The sequence below is a fragment of the Takifugu flavidus genome, chromosome 1 (genome assembly GCF_003711565.1).
Source record: "Takifugu flavidus isolate HTHZ2018 chromosome 1, ASM371156v2, whole genome shotgun sequence".
NCBI classification, from domain to species: Eukaryota; Metazoa; Chordata; class Actinopteri; order Tetraodontiformes; family Tetraodontidae; genus Takifugu; species Takifugu flavidus.
In genome coordinates this window covers 19703339-19727108 of record NC_079520.1, presented here as the reverse complement: position 1 = coordinate 19727108, position 23770 = coordinate 19703339, and the positions used below count along the sequence as shown (strand labels likewise).

At 42.7% G+C, this 23770-nt stretch overlaps 1 protein-coding gene across 1 annotated transcript in view; it reads right to left on the bottom strand.

Moving 5' to 3' along the window:
* Positions 1-23770, bottom strand: part of LOC130532628 (ras-related protein Rab-26) — a 43248-nt gene that overhangs the window by 14792 nt on the left and 4686 nt on the right. Inside the window, exons 3-5 of the mRNA XM_057045364.1 lie at positions 11914-11955; positions 11465-11531; positions 2827-2879 (exon numbers count right to left, since the gene is read on the bottom strand). Coding sequence (XP_056901344.1) covers positions 2827-2879; positions 11465-11531; positions 11914-11955 — 162 coding nt within the window. The remainder of the gene's footprint in view (positions 1-2826; positions 2880-11464; positions 11532-11913; positions 11956-23770) is intronic.

Sequence of the window (23770 nt, the reverse complement as noted above, 5' to 3'; positions counted from 1 at the left end):
TGATCGTGAAAGTCACATATTCACATATTTGTGAAAATTTGGCTCTAAATTCAGATTAAGGTTTAACAGCTGACTGCTTAAACTGACTAGAAATGCCTCTATTACTCACAATCACAACCACACACACACACACGCACACACACACACCCACACGCTTTTACACCGACTGGTTTTATTGGTATTGACCTTCACTCTCAGGCACAGGAACCAGGGAGAAAAATCAATAAATCATTAAATCACTGAAAGCCCTCTTGCAAAAGTACAGCTTTGTTGCTGTCAAGGGTCTAACAGTTATGAAGTCCAAAAATCAATCTGGAGCACACCTGTGGCAGCGAGGGGTGCCGAATTCAGCAAGATTCAGCAAATGCACACAGTGGAGATTTTCAGATCTGGGCTACTGTGCTTATATTGATTAAAAATACAAACTATATGAGTCTAACATGATCACTATCAACAGGAAATTCACAATTGTAGACTGATTCGTAGTGCTGGAAGCCACTTAGTACACAGTGGTGATCAGAGTTGTTTTAGGTACCACTAAATGGTCTAGGGAACTGGCAGGTCAGCCGGCAGCACCAAGGCAGTGGGTCTGAACTGCTCATTTTAGTACACAGCAGCAATCAGGGTACCTCTGGGTAGCGTGAGGTGGTCTTTGCAGCCCCACAAGGATATGTCTCCCCAGGTCATCACTGATCTTCCCTTTAAATTGCTCATTCTGGTGGATATGCACGTTTCCATCCCCAGTAAATATGGGAGGCGGGAAATTTACAAGAACCGTTCCTCTCCCTTGGCCCTCTCCATGGTCTCCACTGCAGGGTAGGACCCCTCGGCGAAGTCACGAGTTCCGATCGCCACGTCATGGTTGCTGCAGTTTTTACCGCAATGTCAATGGGACAAGCAAAGAACAATAACAAAGATTCCAACAGTGAGGAAGAAGGGAAACATGGAAGGAGCCGATTCAACATAATATTCTAAGAGAATATGATTTCATACAGCTCCATGAAGTGTGCAGCTACGTAGTTTCACCCATGTAATACTTATAAAATACAAAACAAGATATGTTTCTGGTTCATGTGTTGGTGTACATGGTGGTGGATGCTATGAAGGAGAAGAAGTGCAGTGTATGCTAGGCTAATGCTTCTCTTCTGCTGCATTCTGCATCGCGCCCTACTCTAGGTTTAGCTAATCAGCGCCAACACCAAGCCGCGTCCAAGAGTTTTCCGGGGCTGAGCTGAGCACCTACCTTGGAGCAGGGACACAGTTAAGCCCCATAAACATTCCTGTAAATGGCTGTTCGGGAAAGGTTCCTGCAGTGGAGACTGCTGCCTGATGTTGCAGGCAGCAGAACGTTCTCATTCTGGTCGAGCTGCACCACTAACCACAAGAATCAGCCAGGGAGTATTTTCACTCCCTATCACCCGCTGCCTGAGATCCTTTCTCGCCATTCTGATGGTTCCAAAGTTCTGACTTGTTACTAAGAGGGACCAAGCCTTTTCCATTGGGGCTCCAGAAGTTTTGATTGTCTTGCAAAAGAATCTTAGGCAGGGAAAACTTAATATTGTCTTCTTAAAACTCGCTTATAGCATATAGTTGGGATCGTTTACTGTTTTATTGCTTAAACTGTTGCTCTTATCTGTAACCTTGACTGCATAAATAACATTTGCATTAGCTGATTTCTGCATAATCATCCACCACTGAATAGAAATGGACTCTTGGTGTCAATTTAGTCCATTATTCATGAAGTGCTGCATATGTGCTATTGGGTAGCTTTTGACACGTTTGTGCCACTTAAGGGAGAGAGACTTTGCTTCCTCCTTCCTCATTGACTTTGCTCTTCATTTCCATTACATCCAGAGTGTCAAATATCCAAAAGTGTGAGCTCATGCTTAAAATTTAAAACATAATGAAGGGTGGGGGGGCTGTTGAGAGAGAAGCCAGCGGTGCCTTTTTACCCTCCTGGGAGGACTCTATCTCCTGATGTAAAGCATTTTACACACCTACACACACCTGAGAACACAGGCACATTTGTGTAATTGAAAGTCCACCTCTAACACGAAGACTCTAAATATAACTGCATCACATCAGCCCAATGGATCCAGAGACACTGGAAGGCCCACAGTTATCTGCTCTTAAATGTGCTCTGCAGTCATTAAAGAAGAGCCACGAGAGATGATGGGAGTGGTGGCAGAAGGTGGCAGAAAATCAACACTGGGAAGTGAGGGCAGAAAAGTGGTGCTGCGACAGACCCCGTGGGTGCAGTATCAGAGCACCCTCACCAGTCGAGCCACTAACCGAGGAACCGCTAATGTCAAATGTACCTGTGGTTGAATAAATATGATGACGCATCTGTCTTGAATCAACATACAGTCAACATTTCACTTCTAGCATTCAAGGACCATTATGTCCTCCAGGAAGCCAGGAAGAATTGAGCACAGAAGCAAATGATGGCAAGAGCTCTTGAATTGTGTTAATATGCAAATTAGCTTCAGTGTTCCACTGTCTAGCTCTTAACCCCAACCCATTCTCATGATGAGATCTATCCCCCAGTGTATCCTGCATACTCCCTGGATTCTTAATGACTGTGACCATAAAGCCTCCAAAGAAAGGGCCAGAGGGCTTTCAGGACTTATTCTTTATTACCAAGGGACCTTAGCACCATTGCCTTCTCTAAGCCTGAGTGAAGTAGATTTATAGGTTCTATCATAATCTGTGCTGTCTCTGTAGGCTGAGCGCCCTGACCTTTATTTAACACCTTTATTTAATATTGTTAATGAAGCAACTTCTCCAGAAATCTCTACTATAAACAAATAAATGGGTGTGTCTTACCCTGATGTTGTCGAAAGATGCTTTGTTAGAGACATCATAGAGAAGGAGGAGAGCTGTGGAAAGAAAAATATCACAAATTTTCAAGTCAGTAATTTATTGAACATAATCGAGCAAATGTTTACTGGGCGTGAGCGCACCCACACAAATTTTAAAGTGTTTTGGGACACACAGTTTCACAGTATTATTACCGGTAGTTTGCCTATGGGTACAATAGATCTTAAATAAAGCAATCAAGATTTATTGTGAAGACTTTTAGCTTCAACATCAGGAGCTTTCTGAAAATAATGTAATATTTTATTTTGTCAAATTTTATGTCTTCTTTTGTTTCGACAACATAATTAATACTTTGATGCAGCCAGTGAGTCATGTCCGGAGCTGACAGACTGCAGCACATCATATTTCCTCCACTGAGATGTTTTCTTAAACTCCATGAACCTAGTCACCAGTCAGTGGTCAGGTATTTTCAGAGCCCAGGAAATTAGATACCATGCTTAAACATGGGGTTAAATCCTGGTTAAAAATCCATACTTCATTCACCTCCTCATTACTTTTCTGGTCAAATCTATTGTGCTACAGCATAGCGAGTGACAAAAACACAAAAGCTTCCCTCCTCCATCCACTGCTCAGGCCAACATCAGCGCTGTCTTTCTTTTCTTGCCATGGAAATGCCACTGGCTGCATGTAAAAAAACTGTGATGGTTATGTTAAATTAAACCCATTGTCATATTGGACTCCAAATGTAGAACTTGTGAGCAACATTTCTCTCTTTACATCCAATATGTATTAGCTTGGACCAAATAAGAGGTCATTACCAGTCTAAATGGCAAATACTTAGAGGAAATGTAGCTGGTTTAATGCAACACTCTTGTAAACCCTCCGACGTGAAGCTGAAAGAATGAATGATGCATCCATTCTCATGTATTAACAGTCTAACGTGCTGTGCAGGTGTCAGGCAATCTGTTGAGAACAACTTCACAACATGCTTTCCTTTAGCTGAGCCTAGCACTTAGGCCTACCATTTAGCAGTAAATTAGCACTCTCCTGACCCCCAAATCACACATGCGGATTCTAATTACCTCTGAGTGCACCTGCTGCAGCGCTGTATTATGCCGTTTCGAGCATAACGTGGAGGTGTTGTATTTTAAAACCCAGCCAGACAGAAAAACTCATTACACCTACGAGGGAGACACTCGCTCATTTCCTTCATGTGATCAACTTTTACTGGGACAAATGAGCCTGGGGGAAATTATTTCACCAAAAGTGCAGGAGTATAAATCACCGAGATTTCAGCACATTCTTTTTAAATTATGCTGCTGAATCATGGTGCAAGAATATATTTTCTTCTACAGTGTCATTATTAGGGCGTAAGTGATATACTAAGTGCTCAGACCTTTTGTTATGACTCTTAGATGATTAGAGTCCACCCTTGGTAGTTTTAGCTTGAATAAGATGATTTGGAATGACGCACACTTGTCGATAGAAGGTCTGCGATGAGGTCAAGAGACCTGCCTACAGGGCTCAGAGACAGGCTTGAGTTCTTTCTACTGCTGAAAAACCTCCATCATTCTGAAGAAGGAGAATTTTGTAAGAGCCAGGACAAACTGAGTCCTCTGATTCTTGGTAAGAGATGTAACCAAGAATCCAGCATTCAGATTGAAAATGAGGGTATAAAACTTTCAGAGACAGCAGTGAAAGTCCTCTTTAATCCCTGCTCATTCTCAGCTGGTACATGCATAGCATTGCAGGATCTAAAGCAGACGGGAAGAAAACAGCACAAGCATCAGCAATCTAAGCTATAATTAGGTGTCTGTGAGAAACACACTGATACGCTTGCAGTGTTTAAATTTATATGTGTTTGTGTGGGTACAAATATTACAGGAATGTCCACATTTTACAACTACAGGCTACATTAAGCGCTCAGTTTGAGGGACTGAAATGACTCCTAAAACAGCTTTGCTAACATCCATCTCACAGGCAATAATTTGCACCAGTAATCACCAGCTGACCTTGGCCACTGCCTTTCTCTTCCAATTCCTGTTACACCAACATGTGATGGACACATAAATGGGCTCAGAATTTAACATTCTTCACAACTGCTTATTTAATATGAGTTTTGATTACGCCACCCTTAAAAGATCATTCATCTCCATTTAATGGCAGGACGCCAAAGATGGAGAGGATGCTGTCATCTAAAGATTCCTGAGCAGAATTCAAACGAGGGATAATGAAGTTATTTACAGTGATTCGGCCTCGTGGTGCGTTCAACTTCATCTCGCAATCTTGGCGGAGGAATCCGTTTGAAAGCAAACGCACATCGGTTTGGTTGTAATTAAGGTGAACTGTAAATCAAATTGTGGGTGTTTTGGACCCAGAGGTGTGAGAAGCGAGACAGAAAAGGTGACCAGAAAAGGTTGCCTGTTTGAGCCCCTGAACCCTCATAGCCATGATTGGCCTTTGAATAAGGCATGAGTAAATTCAGAGGGTTAATTTAACTGAACAATGTGTGTAAAGTGATGGGCAAATTGATAACTTGGGGACACTTTTAGAGCTGTGTGGTTGTTAGCATTGTTCTTTTTGCTGTGTTTGCCATTTTACACTCTGACTTATCAGAAGATTCCTATCTTTTATAGAAAACTGTGAATCCTGACAAGATTCTGTAAGCTTACTGAGAGCAGATTCCATCGCTGTGTAAAGCCTCTTCAGAAAAGTGTGATATAAAATATGATCTACGAAACAACGTTTGAAGATGACGCAGCAAGCTACATCCCTACTGTCTACTTGTGTACTCATGTCTTAGAATAAAGCCTCCAAAAGAGCTCCAGCCGTGACCTTGCAAATCTAATTCGGTATGCAAACAAGTGCAACATGAATGATCTCTCCCCCATCCTTTCCATCCTTTTGTCATAATCCATCTGACTCTTCCCTGCCCTTTCCTTTACTCCCCAGCTTTTCTCACATTTTGCTTCAATAATTGCCCTCAGCCATTCTCATTAGTGATGGAGAGCTGCAAGCAAAGAAAACTACGCAGACAGGAGGAAGGTATTTATCTGCACGGCCCCAAAACAACTATATAAATATAAGCACTAATTCTAGCACAAGGCTGTGCCAGTTTATGATTTAAACTAAACATGTTTGTTTGGTGATTTGGGTTGATAATCCAGTGAGGAAATGAAAGTTGCAGAGAGTAGATAGGAAAAGGATCGACTTCATGTGCACAGCACTCCTCGCCAGTTGGCCCCAACACAATGACTTTGTCAACAGAATTTGTTGGGGTTCTGTTCCTTGTGCCCTGGAGGGCCGCTCCTGCTCCCTGTTTCCTGGAGGGCCGCTCCTGTTCCCTGTGCCCTGGAGGGCCGCTCCTGCTCCCTGTTTCCTGGAGGGCCGCTCCTGTTCCCTGTGCCCTGGAGGGCCGCTCCTGCTCCCTGTTTCCTGGAGGGCTGCTCCTGTTCCCTGTGCCCTGGAGGGCTGCTCCTGCTCCCTGTTTCCTAGAGGGCCGCGTCTGTTTCCCTGGGTGCTATGCAGTCCTGGAGGGCTGCCCTCGTGTTCTTGTGTGCCCCGTTCCGTAACAGAATTTCTGTTTAGGACATTGTTATATAGACTCCAGCTGATGCTGCTGTTGTGAGAAAGTGCAAAGGACATGTGCACAGGGACCCTGGGATATGGTGCATTTAGGTGAAACTGAATAATTGGGACAGCCACTGCCACAACAGAGGTCTGAAGCCTTGGGGCTTCTAATTAGACGGACGATGCAAGATTACCTGGGTGGTAGTGATCACTCATCTGGGTAAATGTACTGAATATGAATATGATATATTCGAAGGACCAGCCAAATAAATGGAAAGTTAAATTAACCCACATATCATCTTCAATAAATGCTTTTATACAGAAATTTACACTACCTTCTGTTCTTGTGCCTTTTACTAAAATATTGTTAAATTGATTGTGTTAAATCCATAAAGTAACCTGGTGCTATTGTCAAATGTGTCACTGTCTAAAATGTATTTATTATCACATCATATTGCAATTTTATCAAACTTCACAATAAAGCCTGCTAAATAAATGTGAGTAAAATTTTCTTTAATGAAAACAAATGCAATCACTCATCTCGGAGAAATCTGAGATTACAGTATTAAATCTGCTGCCGTCCAGATTCAGATTCTATACAACTTTCACCACCGCTGCTTTAAAGATAAAAAACCTCTCCTCAACCCACAATACTAACACATTGGGCCAGATTCACGAAGCGTTCTTACGAACAAATTTGTTCTTAAGTCCCACTTACGAACAGTTTACGAAGATTGTGGCATTCACCAATTTCTTCTTATCCTGGATTTATTCGTAGGTAAGAACAAATCCTACGAACACTCAGGAGTACTCTTGCGCACATTTCAGTGCCGACATGTTGGCATGGTTGGGTTTTCTTCTCTTGTGCAGTTCAATAAAATTCAATATTACAATGATAATTCTGTCATATTTATTTATTTATTTGTTTATTTCCTATTTTTGGTGATTTACGGAGAATTTTAAAATTACGTAAATGTGCCAATGACTTAACATTAATCAACCAAATTGGAAACCATGCCAAAACTGTCTTTTTATTTTATTTTATCTTGATTTATTTTATTAGGGGATCGAGGATATGCTCTGGTTGTTGACACCACTGACCAACCCTCAGACTCCACAGGAAATTTTATTCAATCAGATGCATGCGCGCAGTCGCTCCACCATTGAACGCACCATCGGCATGTTAAAGGGGCGCTGGATGTATTTGGACACAGAGCCACGACCCCGTGAGGATGTGCGTCCTGACACAATGATGGGGCCAGACTGCAGGCACACGGTTCACGTTCGAGCGCGATTAATTGCCCGTTTGTGAATAAAATGCATTATTGTCACAATCCGAGCACAGCTTTTACACGTTTTTTTTTTTTACATTCTTATTTTTTTTACATTCTCGTTGATTTCTTTAAGCGTGTTGGCTATAGTCATCAGGGTTGAGGCAATTTTATCAAGCGTGTTAGCCATCCTTTCTTGATTGTTCAACACGGCGTCAGAAATCAGGCGTGGAGAGGCAAGCTTTGGGCATTTCGCTTTGGGCATTTTGCTGCTTTTTGCTCTGTCTACAGCAGGGGTGGGGAACCCTTTTCATATCGAGGGCCATTTCAATTTTTACAAAGTCCTCCGAGGGCCATACTATTATGAACACATACCTAGGGATGCAAAAAAAAAAGACAAAAAAAAAGAGTCTATAACCACTGTGTTACTAAGTCTCATGATTGCTGCATTTGAGTTTGAATTATTTATTTAGCACACATGCATATAAAATCACCAAATAAATAAAATGACAAGTAAAATATGTTTTCATGATCATACAAAACAATAAAAAGAGGTGCAGAGTTGAGGCAAGAGACCCGTAAGGGCCTGTTCGATGCCTCTACTCACAAAAACTGCAATACAACAAGATAATCAAGAATATAAATGAAAAGAAAGAAAGATAAAGACAATAATAATAACAACTAGAAAGCACTCGGAGAGCGCAGACCTCCGCCAAGCGCAACAATTCCTGGCATATTGTGATTTCCACCATAAATATTAGTCCCACATATACTTTGACTACATATTTAGATTCCTTGACCATAAAAACATACCGTTAGCCACTGGAATCATAACAATATATGTCCTAGTTCAATAGTTATTCATGAAAAAAATTCACGCTTTGAAACAATTTTACTTTGTCCGGCGCGAGCGCCTCAGCGGCGGCTACGAGGCGCGTTCACGAACTCTCCTTCGGCGTCAGGTTTCAGCTTCGTGGCTATTAATTCACTCATCACAAAACTTGCACGCGTAATATTCTCTCTGTCGGTACATGGTCGTGTGAAAGCTGCTTGTTGAGCCTCCAAACTCCGGCGAAGAGCGTTAATTTTATCCAAACTCATCTGTCCTTTCAACTCGTCGAGTTTAGCGTGTTTAGCTATGCATTTTTCGTCCGTGTCAATCAGTCCAGCCCACTACGTACATCACATGCTGTGTTCACTGACCCTGACCTTGACTCGGACATAACATAACCGTCTGTTTTATCTCAGAAAATGGGAAAATATTTCCTCGTTCCGAAAGAAATTTCAGGATACGAAAGGCAAAAATACGCTACCGCTGCTACTCGCAGCTCGCGGAGTTTAGCGAACGGTCCCACTGTATAAGTGCACATATAAAATATAAAAATCTTATTGCGTTGCGGGCCGGTAGAAATGGTCTCGTAGGCCGTATACGGCCCGGAGGCCAGAGGTTCCCCACCCCTGGTCTACAGGGTCCTGCTGCAGTTCCTTTTATGGGCATTAGTGGGCGGTGACTTATGCTAATCGTATGTTAATTAGACTCACCTGGCACGCGCTTTCAACTTACGAACAGATGGCATTCATCAATCTAAGAACACAGCTGCGAACAATTCTGGGGCTTACGAACGCGTTGATGAATCCGACGTAGGGTTTTCTTAAAAAACTTCTTAATAACAACTTAAGAAAGAATCTAAGAAGATTCTTAAGAACATATTGGTGAATCTGGCCCAATGACCACAGATCCATTTCTGTTCCTCACGGCTTACTATTGCACATGTTTTTCACATGAATGTTGAGTCCTCACTGGGTTTGGCATAGTCTCAAATGGAGCTAGTTTACTTCTCTCTTCGAAGGTGTAGCTGAGCCTGTAGCCATCAGGTCACCCTGCTGTGGAAGCAGCTCCCTGTCTGTGTACCCGAGGCTTGAAGCCTCAATGCAACAGTGCAACCATGACCTACGTAAATAAAATTACTACCTTACAGTCCTAAAATAACTCGGACAAGTGCAACAACTAACTAACAGAGAAGTAAAGAGAGAGAGTGAAGAAGAATAAAGGAAAAAAGGGAAAAGAAGATAGTGTTGTTTTGCACATCAGGCTACAGGAGTTTGTGCACCATTTTCAGAGGGAAATTGGATTTCAAATCTGCCAGAGGCATGTTTATAAGAAAACTTCTCTGTAAAATGAAAAAGCCTTTGTGGGTAAAATAATTTAATCCATAGAAAGGCTGCGCAATGGGGCAGCGCTGTGATTTCTAGCTACGCGCGTACAGCGCAGTGATCCCACCAACAGTGGCCACGATGTAGCCACGATGTAGCCGTGATGTCATCAGTTTTGGAGTGAACGCTGCAGCCAGGTTTAAAAAGATTATGTTCCTTATGAAGGTTTGCCACTGGGGGGAAAAGGAGGAAGAAAAAGTAGGGGAGCGGTTTTCGGACCCAGCCACCTTGGTGGCCTCCTGGCTGATGGACCTGGCAGACTGCTCTGGTCTGCGCCCACTGACTCATTTGTGCTGATTGTCTAATTGGGCTGGCTTGTTTTCTCACTAAGCAGTCCATCTGAGAGTTCTTCTTGCTGCGGCCTGAAATGCCTGATTTTGTGGCAGCATTTCCAAAAAGGCGCCATTTTTCAAGGTCAAAACGAAATGTCCCGATTCATCAAACAGCAGTGAATAAATTAGAAGCACAAAATGAAGCTAACCTATTGAGATAAAAATACCAGAAATGTGACCTTTATTTCCTAAAACTACTGTTTAATCGCCTTTTATAAAGACTTTTATAAGCAGCAGTCTGGATACAGTAATGTCCCCGTGCAATAACACTGGTACGCTGGCTCTGGTTCACTGAGATTCAGCAATGCTTTTCAATTTCACTCCTTATGTGCCTAAATCCTTTCGGTAACTCGGAGCAGATGGCACTGGAGCTGTGTGATGGAAGAAAACAACATGAATGAAGATTTCCAAATGAAATATCAAAGTGGGGGAGCAGAGTTCATCTGTTGTGTGTCGAGATGAAACAGAATCAGATAAGGAATCCAGTAGGATATTTGGCGCAAACTGTCAAATTATCAATTAAATTGTGATTATTTGGAAGAGCTGGTCGGTGGACGCCCGACTGTTGACCGAAGAGCTCCAAAAGCAAACCTACCACCTGCTGCATTATAAACAGCATCAGTTGATCCGCAGGAAATGAGATGTTCCATCACAACTGCATTGTGTCTTATCCCAATCTGGCCTGCCAAATCTTTTTAAAAACTCGGAAACAGACGGAAACCTCAGAAGAGCTGCTGGAGCTCCCTGGGAGCCTTGTTAAAGATCAGCCAGGGTGAAGTGTTGCACTGACAGAGCAGAACAACACGGAAAAGCTGGCCAGCGCACACACACGCACATAGAGACACACACAAACAGAGAAAACCCTTACATAAATGAATGTGTGCAGGAGCCTTATTCACGAGCGAATACATACATGTGGGCCCCTGTGTGTGTGTGTGTGTGTGTGTGTGTGTGTGGTGTGTGTGTGTGTGTGTGTGTGTGTGCACAACACCTGTCCGTTCAACATGGCCTGAGGCGATGCTGTCAGGGGAGTCGTTAGAACTGCTACACACTCTCAGAAACACACAGAGGAATGAGTTCCTGCAGTACGATGCCTCATTTTCACTATTGCCTCCCTATTGCCTCCGTCGGGTTTTGTATTTTTTTGCTATCCCAACACGACAGGGTGAGCTCTTGCGTTAGGAGAGTAATGAAGGCATAACTAAGGGTTTCAGTCAATATATAACAAGCCCAAGTGGACTATCAGAGGAGTCCTACCGTTGGCATCACGGTAGTAAGCATGGGTGACGCTTCGGAAGCGCTCCTGTCCGGCAGTGTCCCATATCTACAAGGAAGCACAAGGACATGATTACTCCCACTGCTTACTGGTTTAATTGCAAGGAGCTTACATTTGACAAACAGGCTGGTAACAATGATAAAGGACATGCAGGTTAAACGAAAGGGCATAGAACACTATGCTAATACAAATTTTGACACGGACTTATCTGCACAATTCCCAGACTCTAATCTGTAGGAAACATCTGCTTCTCCCTGCTGCCTTAAGACACAGCAGCAGCACAGGATCAAGAGATTAATGAAGACCTCATTAATTCATCCCTGGGCCTCTATCATTAACATGGAGGTGGAAATGAAGACATGTGGGATGCAGTTTCTGCATGGGAAACAGATGATGGGGATTTAAAGAACAAACATAAGCCAACTCATACCTGCAGTTTCACCTTCACAGCATCGATGCTCATCACTTTGTTCTGGGAAAAAAAAGAAAATACTGAATCAGATCTAGAGGGAAGATGAGCATGTGAGTGTGTGACACAGTAGCAGCCAACTCTACTCTGGTGTCAGTATCTGAAAGCAGAACTTTTGGGTGCAGCTAAATTGCACCTGCTTGCACGGCTTTCTTGCAGACGCTCCTAATGTCACACAAGAAATTGGAAAACCTAGAAAATGCAGTGCAAAAAAGCCCCACTTCAGTGCTTTAATGTAGTCAGCACATTGTTTCTTCAAATGCTCAAACACAGCTTTTATTATCACGGATCACATTGTTTCAGGGTGTTGCATCATTTACCACCACCATTATGGTTCCCAGGCAGCGTCAACACACACACACACACACACGTGAATCAGAGTGTGAACAAACACGTATACACAACTTTGCCTGTGTTAAAATTATAGCTATGTATATTTGAATTTAGAATAGCCACAAGTTAACTATTTTTTTCCAATGCATCCTAAGAATATTGCCAAGCAGATCAATACATGTTTTTTTTCCTTTCAGGGGATGCAAAAAAACCCAGTAACCGAGGTGATAAAGCATAACTGGAGTCTGGAGCTAGCAAGAATATTACATATTAGCAGAAATATTACAACAGCTTTTGTTGTTTTGTTGTAAACAAGGATTAGGGCAGCAGTGGTATTCCTGGTTAATTACAAGACTGGATTTATGATTCAGAAGCATGCTGGTGTTCTCTGTGGGATGAGGAAGATGTTCCTCGCTGCATAAGCAAAAAAATTATATATAAAAAAATAATAAATAAAAATCTGTTAAGCTGCGTAAGGCAAAACCAAAGAAACAAAATAAGTTTATAGATGATATAACATCTTGATTAACGACTCCCCTCAAAATGTGCACAATTTCTTCAAATCGTTCAGGAAATTGATCTTTTGAGAAACATTTTTACAGCTAACATTTTGACGACTTGGGCAAAAAACCCACTCTTTAATGATCTGTCAATCACAGCCCTCAGATTAGTCGATTCAGCAGTAAATAGACTGAATTAGTACGGTTCTTGCCTTGTCTGCTTTGGTCACTTCAACAGCAAACCTGTGTTCATCCCCTCACACACACACTGGTAGCGGGGCGCCACCTGTGCATCGTGAAAAATAGCCTCTAGCGCACAGCTTCGGCAACAAATCAGGGGTTGGCGTCTTGCTAAAGGATTTTGATGTGAAGATGGCCGGGGTTTAGGATCAACCCAATGACCTTCGTATTCCAGAAGAGACTGCTCCAACTCTTCACTTCCTGAACCACCGCATGCTAAAAACAATCACACAAACTAGCCAAAAACATACTGACAACACACCCAAAGCCTGGTCGGCGGCTGCTGCTGCTGCATATGTACACATGGAAACCTGCTGCAGGATTAGAAATTTGAGGAAACCATCCTTGCAGGTACTTTGCAGCCTGTTGCTAAAATTAAAATAATGCTCTTCCCCAGGCTTTTAAATTATTTTTCTTCAGCTCTTGTCCCTGATGTAACCTGACTACCACCAACACAAGGAACTGAATATTTTCATAAACAATGACTCTGTACAGCTCTGGGACAGAAAATCAGTTTTTGCTCAGGGTGTGAGAGTGGAGAACCATGTTCTTGTTTGTGAACATTTTAAGGCCAGCTGAGCAGGAAATAAAATCAGCGACCATGACCATATCAGTGAAACCAGGCAAAAAAAAAAGGGGACAAAACAGATCGATATGTCTGCAGGGAACGAGCAGGCAGATTTAGTTTAAAATTTAGTTTCATAAAACAATAAGAGCAGAGGTGAAGATACGATGTCTGGGGCTGAGAGCTGTGATTGGTTTTCATTTCCCAGATTTAAAACCAAGAAGCTTTTTACTGATGTGCTATCTGCCTAGTTATCCGCAGGCTGACGTGCCAGGTCGACAGCCCACATGACAACTGGTAGAAAGGTGAACCACAAGGGCACACATAAGGGGGGGCGCGAAGTCACAAGTCATGTCACTGTTCACACAGCCAACACAAAACCACCGTCATTAAACTGGGCAGAAATAATGCAACATATTTCACGTGGGCAGGTGGTTCAGACGCTGTCATGACAATAACGATAATTACGCCTTCGCCCGCCTCCGCAGGGGGCTTCAGGTGGAGCCATTCCAAAGCCCGGCGTAGTTAAGAACATTTCCTTTTTTCCACCTTTCCTCAGCCATCCAGAAACAGACGCTCCAAGGTTTTAAACCTTTATAAGTAACCAAGTAAAGGCAGCTGGAGCCTCTGAAGGCTCGCTGCAATATGAAATCTACTTGGCGGCGTTCTGCAGGAGCAACAGCTGGAATAAACGGATCGCTCTCGCCTGTGACGGCTGCGGGAGAAATGTGTGACATGGCGTCAGTCGGCGATGCAGCAGGTTGTCTAAGAACACGTTGGCGATTATGGGAAATGGTTGCTTTTGGCATTTTTCAAGTATCTCAATGAAATAAAAAAAAGGGGGGAAAACCCCGATTTTCTGAAACCGGCTAAGACACCGGTGTGTTCCCAATCCAGGGAACGCTGCACCAGCGTCTGTTCTGACGAGGCGTCTGAGGGTCTCACCCTGGCACGGAACAGCAGTGGGGGGAACTCAGACTGTAATAAAGCTTAATGATCCACTGAGCGTGGCGTGAGAACAGCTGGTGGAAACACAAACACTGCAGATCTGCTGATATCAGATTGACCTGTGCCTGCTGGAAAGTTTGGATAAATACTGTGAGTAGGCTCCTCACAGGGGGTCTCCTGTGCTCATAAAGTGGGCTGCATGAGGAAGTGGACACTAATGAGAGAGGACAAGAGGAATATCGGGATTTACAGGAGTTCGCCCCATAATAATCCTTTTTCAATAAGAAGCCCTACGGTCCTCTCATCTGCTTTTCCGTCAGTTTCATTTTGACCTCTATTTTTATTCTCCAGCGCCTTCTTACTGTCTTTGGTCCTATATGCCCATGATTTCCTACAGCTGCTCAATAAAGGCACCCCAATTAGATCCAGAGAGGGTAGGAGAATCTAAAGAAGATCAGGGGGTGGTTATGTATGGAAATATTTAGATAGGATATTAGATATAATTGATCAAACAAAGGCAAAGCCATTACATAATGCTGCTGCTAAAATAGATTGTGATGGATGAATGGATGGATGGATGGATGGATGGATGGATGGATGGATGGATGGAAGAAGTGGCATATTCATGTTCCGCCAGCACATCTAACCTGCTCAATATTCCACTGCAGCCTCAAGCATCAGAGGGATTTAAAACTGTCAATCAAGCTGCGAGTGACCAGTCCTTGATTATATGAATAATGCTTGTGTAACAAGGAGTACAAAAGGGCTGTGAAAAAATCGTATCTGTGAGTCATCAACAGAGTGAACAGCAGCTTTTCAACTGGCACTCTTCTTTTTTTGGTTTGTTTTTTTTTCCCCCACGAAAAAATCACGCTTGACAACTACGGCCGATAGCGTTCCACTGCAGAAACTAGCACAATGAGCGATAACAGATAAACATCTCCACAATGACGCTGGCGGCATTGTGATTGGAGCACAGCAGCACGTTCTTTGTCATCACGTCAAGTTGCCGGGAAACCATCAGACGCTCCAAAATACAACACACCGAAAATAGTTCCCTGCTAAAAAACAACATCAAAACATTGTAAAATGAAGGATTATTCTGTAAATTCATGGGGCTGAATGAATTTCTGTGGCAACACAAGTTATGGAAAATCAATTACGCAAGATGTATCTTGTTTAAAAGCTCCAGTGAATGAGATTAAAGAGCATTTAGAGTACATGGGAAGGATTTGCATCAGCATTAAAATTAATGATTACTTAGCTTCATACAGAGAAATGCCAGCAGTTCTTGTAAATACCGGTATATGTTCCTCCAAAAGTTATTTTGGAGAATATCTCTCCCACTTGGTAGCTACGTGGTAGCTCAGCCATATACGAAGGCACAGAGTCCTGCACATTACAGCCACCCATGTGGTAATCAGGTAGAACTCACTATTAGAAGATTGGCAGGTCTCAGATAACAAGGTGCTTAGTTTTAACTTGACTTTCAGAATTTCAACATTTAGCGAATGTGAACCAGGCATGTGTGACAGCCAAAGAATTCTGTCGAAGTGAAGCAAAGGCTTCAGAGTTGCCCATCCCAACATGCTCGGGGTGGTGAAGCAGCCAGGTGCTCTCTGGCAGCGCATCATCTCTGGCAAATTTACGCACATAAATATACCTGTCAGCATTTGGCTCTCGCTTTATTTATTTATTTTCAAAATCTCCTCAACTTCTTCTCTGAAGCTAAAGGTGAACTGCTAATTCTAAAAAGCTTTTACAGCAAACAAACACACTGAAGTCATAATGTCTAATTAGAGCCGACTTAATGAGCGCGTATCCCTTAAACATGCTAACTCTTCAAGTTTAGAGGAAATGTAGACAAACGGCCAAAAAAACAAGCTTCAGATTTGCTTCAGGGCCCTTACTGAAACTTTAAATGAATCTTTTTTTTTTCTTACTGACCCTGGGTTCAAACAGTTTGAACACCCACATCTCCTTGCTGTCAGAGGCACCACGGCTGCACAGAAATGTCATTAATGGGAGAGACTCTTTCAATGGCAAGTTCAAGGGAACTGATGAACCGCTCCCTCAAACGGGATAATAACAGGACTTCTTTTTGGAAACAGACCTGTCATTGTAAAACTTTTCTTTTTCCTCTTAGCTCTCTCGCTGTAGTGCTAAGTCAGAATTCAAATACCAAACAGGGATTGTGACACGACTGATGACATCAAGTATGTTTACAAAAGCAATCAATAAGATGCATGCTAGCACATTTGCTACAGCTTTTGTTTAGAAGTGTGCTTATCGTTTTATTATACAACCTCTAAGTCCAGCTCTACACCCTACATGTGGAATTATGGAGAAAGTTGAGGTTTAGAGTAATTTCTTCTTTTCCTTATTAGCTTTCTAGACACCTCTCCTTGCCATGTTGCTACCGTTTGCCACAGAAAGTCTCATGCGCTGCATCCGCTAACCAGCTAGCTAATCCTGGATTTGTCACCCTCTGTGGCTGCTCCCTCATCCGTTCTTTCCCTGCTTGTGCCGACCCTATTTGTCACAAAGCCATCCAATCCAGCCCTCCCCTGCAGATTTCCATCGTCTTTGCTTCTATGTCAGATTGTTGACGTCTAAAGTCTCTGTCTTGTTTTTTTTTTTATATCTGCCAAGTCTTGAAATCACTTCAGACCTCCAGAGACAAGCTCTCACCCTTCAGACATCGTACAGTCAACGTCTCTTCCGATGTGCCTCTCTATCGACTAACATTAGAGATTCTTCTCATTTATGAATATCTGTTTTAGACCATAATGGATTCATTTATTCTCTTTTATTCTCACATATGTCAATAAGGACTAAGATTTGTGCGGAATGGAAGCAGAATGCAAAGTTTGTCCAGCTTGACTCTCCAGAGTCATACCTAACCTCGGCTTCCACAGAGGCTCCCAGGAAAAAAGCCGCATTAGCATTGTGAAAGAGTCGGGTTGGTGATTCACATGGATGCTAATTTCAATTGTGGTTGCTTCAATTGACTCTATTCAGTCAAATCGCCCATTTTTGCATCTGTGAATAATTATCCTCATTTTTTCCCCCTTTTACAAATTATTGTCAGTGTTTGGCCATGTACATAAAATAAAAAATCTAAATATGAAAAACAAAAGGTATTTCGGTTTCTGCAGAATGTTCAGCCATCAGAATTCAAACTCTTTCTGTGTCGCTTTTTTGGGATGACTCAGGTTATTGTCTTGGGCCATTAATTCGAAAAGCAAAGAAGCTACATAATAATTTCTGTAACTTGCTTATTTGCAGTAGAAATACTGACCATGTATTCAGCTCACATTCTAGGCACTCGGGTGATTTCCATTTTCTTTTGACAGTGAGAATATCCAATCAGCTGGATCTCTGCTGAATTGGGTCACATCATTTTTCACATACGTTTTATCAAGCGAGAACTAATGGAGGATGAGTGCACGATGAGTCAGAGCTGGACTGCTAAAAACAAGGAGGATGAATGTTGAGGGCGATTTAAAAAGGCATTGGGTGCTTTTAATGTACACAGCACCCTCACAAAGCCTGGTGTTGTGCTTTTGGGGAGCACTTTGAGCTTCAAGCAGTAAGCATTGCTAAAACGATTAGCATTGCAGAGCACAACTTGGTTCAAAACCTTGCCTATGCAAGCAGAATCTACTGCATGACTCTATAACTACCGTTCACTGAATATTTCATTATACTGGACTTTTCTAATGTTCTCTTCCTGCAAAGCAGCAGTTTTCAGGCATTCCTGTTTGCCTCCAAAGTCCCGTCACAGCGGTTTTTCACAACATGACCATAACAGTGTAGTTGGGCACAGTGGAGGGGAGCGCCATGTGATGGAGGATCGCTCTGTTGGCGTCCTTCTATTCATTTAGGTGTAGATTTAGATTTGCAGTAAAACTTGTTCTGTGCTGGCATTAGACTCTGGTGCAGCATGTAATGCCCCATAGCCCAGTCAATCCTCTGCTGGACATGATGGTTTTATCCCAACAATAGGTTTGAAATCCTATTAAGGCGTGGCTCAGCCTTTCAGCAGTCCTGTGGGATTTTAAGGGTTCTGCTTAAGCCCAAAAATTATCCGTGTGTGAACGACACGGCGTAAATGCTCTTGTTAGAGAACTTTGCTGTGGATGTTGATGTTTGGATGGATCTAAAAAAAACAAAAAAAACCCAAGTTCTGGCAGTTTAATGAATGCTTACCACGGAGGCCCCTGTTCTGACAAAGATAAGGGGGCTTCGGGAGGGGTTGCTATTTTCTAGATGGAGCCCGTTTTCCAAGTGAAACGGTTTATATTAAAAAGTTGGAGCACAGTCTCAGCCTCTCTGCTGCAGGCTCCGTGGTTAAACTGAGCAGTGATGACAAATGGCAGCACAAACACCCAACAACAAGGTGAAGAAAAGATTAAGCGAGATGAAGATGCGAGGACATAAAAAAAAATACAAACAGCTTACTGGAGGCACCGTGAGTGTGTTTGTGTGCGTGGGTGTGTATGTGTGTGTGCGTGTGGGAGGGTAAACCATGTGATAAAAAAATGATAATGGTAGTGATGGAATGATAGAACAGAAGATGGAAGCGGCGTCTTGGGCATTTGTAAGGCTTTGTACTGTTTGTGCAGTCATGCAGCTCATTGCTTTCCCGTTAGTTTGTGCGCGCACAGGTGCGTGTTTGTGTGTTTGTGTACATGGGCTTGTGTGTGGTAATGTACTGCCTCTCAGCCATTGAGCTTTCTTCTCCTCCACCCTGACGCCGGTTTTCAAAGGCAGCACTTTGATGCGATGAAGGCATCATAGAAACATACCCCAGTAGCTAGCTTAGCCTTCACCTTCGCTCTGGGTGGTCACATGACAACATCCTGAAACAGAGACTAAACAATTAAGGTGTGTGATGTTATCTGCAGGTCTGCTGAGTCAGCGGCAGGCTAAACATGGTCACTATTTAAAATACTAATAAACTCATTGTGAACTCAGCAGCAGGGTATGCCTGATGTTAAAGTTGTATAAATGAGTGTCAGATATCTCCTGAGACTTATCTTGGGTATTTTCGGCTTAAATTAAAGTATTAAAGTAATAAAGTAATTAAAGAACAGACATTGTTACAGGTGAAAACAAAGTAAATGTGACACAATAGATTAAATCTTTGCATATTCTACCCACTTGAGTGACTTATGTACAGCAGGGGGCGCTCAAAAAGGTAAAGACTGTTTTTCCTCTGAACACGGAGTAAACTATTTTCAGCAGTATGCTGATGTGCTTGTCAGAGCTCCGGTTGGCTTTGTTTAGATCAAACACCTCCACTTAGTTCTTCCCGTCTCCTAAAGCTCTTTTACTACAGACAGTGACAGTCTTGTCAACGTACAATGTCTTTAAATCATTGTCTCGAGCCCAAGCTCAAATTTCAGCCAGCCGATATAATCGTTTCTGAGTGACGGCCAGACTGCGAGTTTCTAATTGATGTACTCTAATGTCACTGACTTCAAATGAAGTGGGTTGGATTTGGACTCGGGCTTTTCGTTGTGGGGTTGTCATGTTCTTCTCGTGATTTCCCTTAAAATGACCCAAAAATGATCTTCGAAATCAGGAACTCGAATCAAAATAGACCAAAAGAGGTGAACTCAGCTGCGGTTTCTCAAATCGGTCATAAATTACCATCACCATTCAGTCCTAAATGACATCCATCTGTCTTTTGGTAACTCACAGTGTCAGGAGCATGGTTTTGTTATCCTGAGGTCAATCCTCATGCTCGTCTTAAGGAACCGTTCTTTTGATTCATATAAGTGATGGATCTGTTCTTTACTACCGACAGCAGCAGCCTGAGTGGCAGCAGCCTGAGTGGCAGCTGAAGAAGTCGCATAGTAACCTTCACTGTTTTTAAAAACACGCTTCAGACAAAAGACAGTCGGTGCAAATCTAAACAAGCGGGGGTGCAAAAAACAGTCTGCTCCGTGTCAGCCGGAGAGGAAGAACTGTTGTTTTCTGACGGCACGAGTGCAACCGATGCATTTATTCAAAAGGAGCTTTGCTTGATTTAATTCGGGCTTTATTTCTTCTCTTTTCTGCTCCACTACAGTACAAAAGCAGGGCCGCGAGAATTCGGATTTCCAGAGACTCTCTGGGTGCTCGAGTTTCTCTCACAGCACATGAAGCTGGTTCTCTGGTACAGATATGTGAGTGGCCTGATACCCAACTAGAAATGCCCAAAACACTAAGGTTTCCATGCTCGTGGATGCGTAACATAACTTTTCATATAAAGATATGTGATGTACATGCGGAGGCCTGTACGGTGAAGATAAATGGTTTTTCCACTGTGACACGCTCCAGAGGAGCCGCTCTGCGGCCTTCAGCCGAATGTTGTGAGGACAGTGGGAAAAAAACCCACAGCGAACGAATACAACTGTGACATTCTGCATACCCCCGTCTCCATGTCCAGATCTTCAGTGTCAGCAGAAGAAACTAAACCTCGACTCTCTGCAGCTGAGGGCTGGCGTGATAGAAGGCCATCTGCTAGACAAACAAGTAGAATCTGGTCATTTCTTTCCCAGGGAATTATTGTGTTACATCACTGTCACCGTTGCCGGTCAGTAACAGTGGTCTCCTAGGAACCAAACAGGCACTTTAGTCATTGTGTGCTGCAAATTGATAAGCACTTTTCTGACCTCCAATCTTGAATCCTACAGAGGCAATTGACTCACATTGGAGGTAGATGTTAGTGTGCTTTCACTTTTTCACTCTTTTGATGTTGGCGTCCTGTGGCAATTTATTAGCAGCGGGGCGTTTCATTCTGCTCATTGATGGATGCTAACTGCAGGAGGGATGATGATGGTGCAGCTTTTTTAATGGTTTTATTTTGGATAAAAAAGCAAAAGTAACCAAAGGCATTAGAAAAACATCAACACCAGGGGGAAAACCACACTAAATTACACACCAAAAATGATCTGCAGATCTGAATATGCAGAGCAGACAGAGTATTTTGGTCTGCTGCAAATGTGTTTGCATGTTGTATTATGAACCACGTGGGTCTTTGGCCCTCAGCTATATGTGTGAAAACACCCTGAAATTTAAAAGGAGGTTGATGGAGACTGAGCTAAACGGGAATCCAACTATTAACACTGTTGCATCCGAACAGGCAAATATGACACTGAAATGTCCAGAACTTCATGGCTCAAGAGGAGCGAAAGTGCCGACAGTGGCACAAAAGCTAAGCTATGAAGCACAAGTCGACATTATGAAGCACTGAAAATAGAAAGGTTGAATTCTGACTGATCACATCAGGCTATCAGAAAAAGGCTGAACACGAGGGTAAAGTTGGACAACCTTGTCTCCACCTGCAGGTGCTGACGTCTACTCCCGTCTCCTTATCTTGACGTTAACAAGGTTGTATCGCTGCACATTCTTGACACTTTGGAAGACACGCATTTCTTTTTATGGTTTGCTGTCATATAAACAGACAAATCAAACAAATGCAGCACATTTCTCGGGATTTTGGCCCTTCTCAGTTGCTCTAAAGGCACGATTCCACTGCAGGAACGTCAGGGTTGATGCTGTGTCTCTCTACTGCACAAATATCTCTGCAACAGGGTAGGTACTTAGATCAGCCCTAAAAAAAAGAGGTTTACCCTGCATTGATTGGGAACAGGATGTAATGCGATTCGAAATTGCTTTTTTCAAACTCTTCTTTGTGGCACCTTCTGTTGTTCAAAGCATCCACCATCGGGTACATGAATGCACAAACCAGAAATGTGGCAACCGCCTTTGAGCTCCTTCCATGTTTACCTCCTCCCTCATTAGTTTCACAATGATTTTTGCTTTTGTCACATCGGCTGGTCACAAAATGGTCGAAACTGTCGCTCAATGATTTTGTGGCGATCGAAATTCATGATGGCGCCGATGGAGACATGACCATCGAGAGGATCAAGTGAGAGAAAATGGTGCCTGTAAAGATCCCGACCCCAGTATTTACCAGGAATTCATACGGTGGAAAAGCATCTTAAGTCATTCTAAGTTGAGATTCCCCTATCAGGCATCAGGATGTTGGTGCACGTAACATAATAGTAACGTGCCAGTTCTGTGAAACATAGGCGAGCATTAGTTAGATCAATAACTTAAAAAATCTTGATGACTCAGATTTGATTCTTATTTAAGCAAAAATGACCTGACATGGGCTCTTGCTGGCAATTTGGACTTGTGATGACTCAGCATAGACATCTCTTTGCTGTCTCTTCAAGCATGTTTTCAACATTAGTCACTCAACTACTCAAAAAAAAATGGCATCTTGGATGTGGCGACTTGGAAAATGAAAATCTAAATGAAGATTTGAACAAATCCAAACCTTTCAGGCAATATTTCTTCCTTTTTTTGCAGCAGAACAATGATGGCTGGGGTGAGTATTTTGGAGAAATTTCAAAAAAGCTTTGGCTGTGTCACATTGACATGCATGGAAACGAAGCCAAGAGCCATGATGAGATGGATGGCAGGCACAGCAGCGTGTGGAAACAATCATTTTTCCGTCTTTTTGACAATTCATGAAAATAACCATTGTGCTAGCCGACACCATGGCAACTGAAGCAAAGAACAGAAAGATAGGCCTCGCTGACATATCCTGGGATTAAAACTCAATTCTATTCAATCGCACACACTTTATTTCACACATACACTATATTTAGAAACTTTTAAGACCATTTCACTCCATCACACCATTTTGGGGCTTTTTGTTTTGTTGATCTGGTCATGGTTTCCTTCAAAAGTGATGCTGAGAATTAAAGCCAAAAAGTTCGGGTTTGGCTTCATCAGACCCGAGAATTTTGTTTCTCTCAGTCTTAGGGTCTTTTAGGTGGAGAAGCTTCCGTCTGGACACTCACAATGATGGAGCGCTGCAGTCATGACTGACCCACTGGACCTTTCACCCACAGGCACACAGGACCTCTGGAGCTCAGCCTGGAGATCATTAGCCCTTCTGCCACCAGCCAAAAAAACTGTTTCTACCCCTGTACTAATGGCATTTGTGGACATATAAAATAAGCATTTAGACCCGGATCATTTAGTGGCACTATATCATTGAATAATGAATTGAGGACCAAACCAGCCGCTGACTGAACAGAGACAATAATGTCTCATGGTGATTTAAAAAAAACAAAGAAGGCAGAAGGGTCACAGAATGGACACAGATGAGACACAAGACACACTTGATCTCAATGGCTGCCTTCAAAATAATTACGAGTGAAAG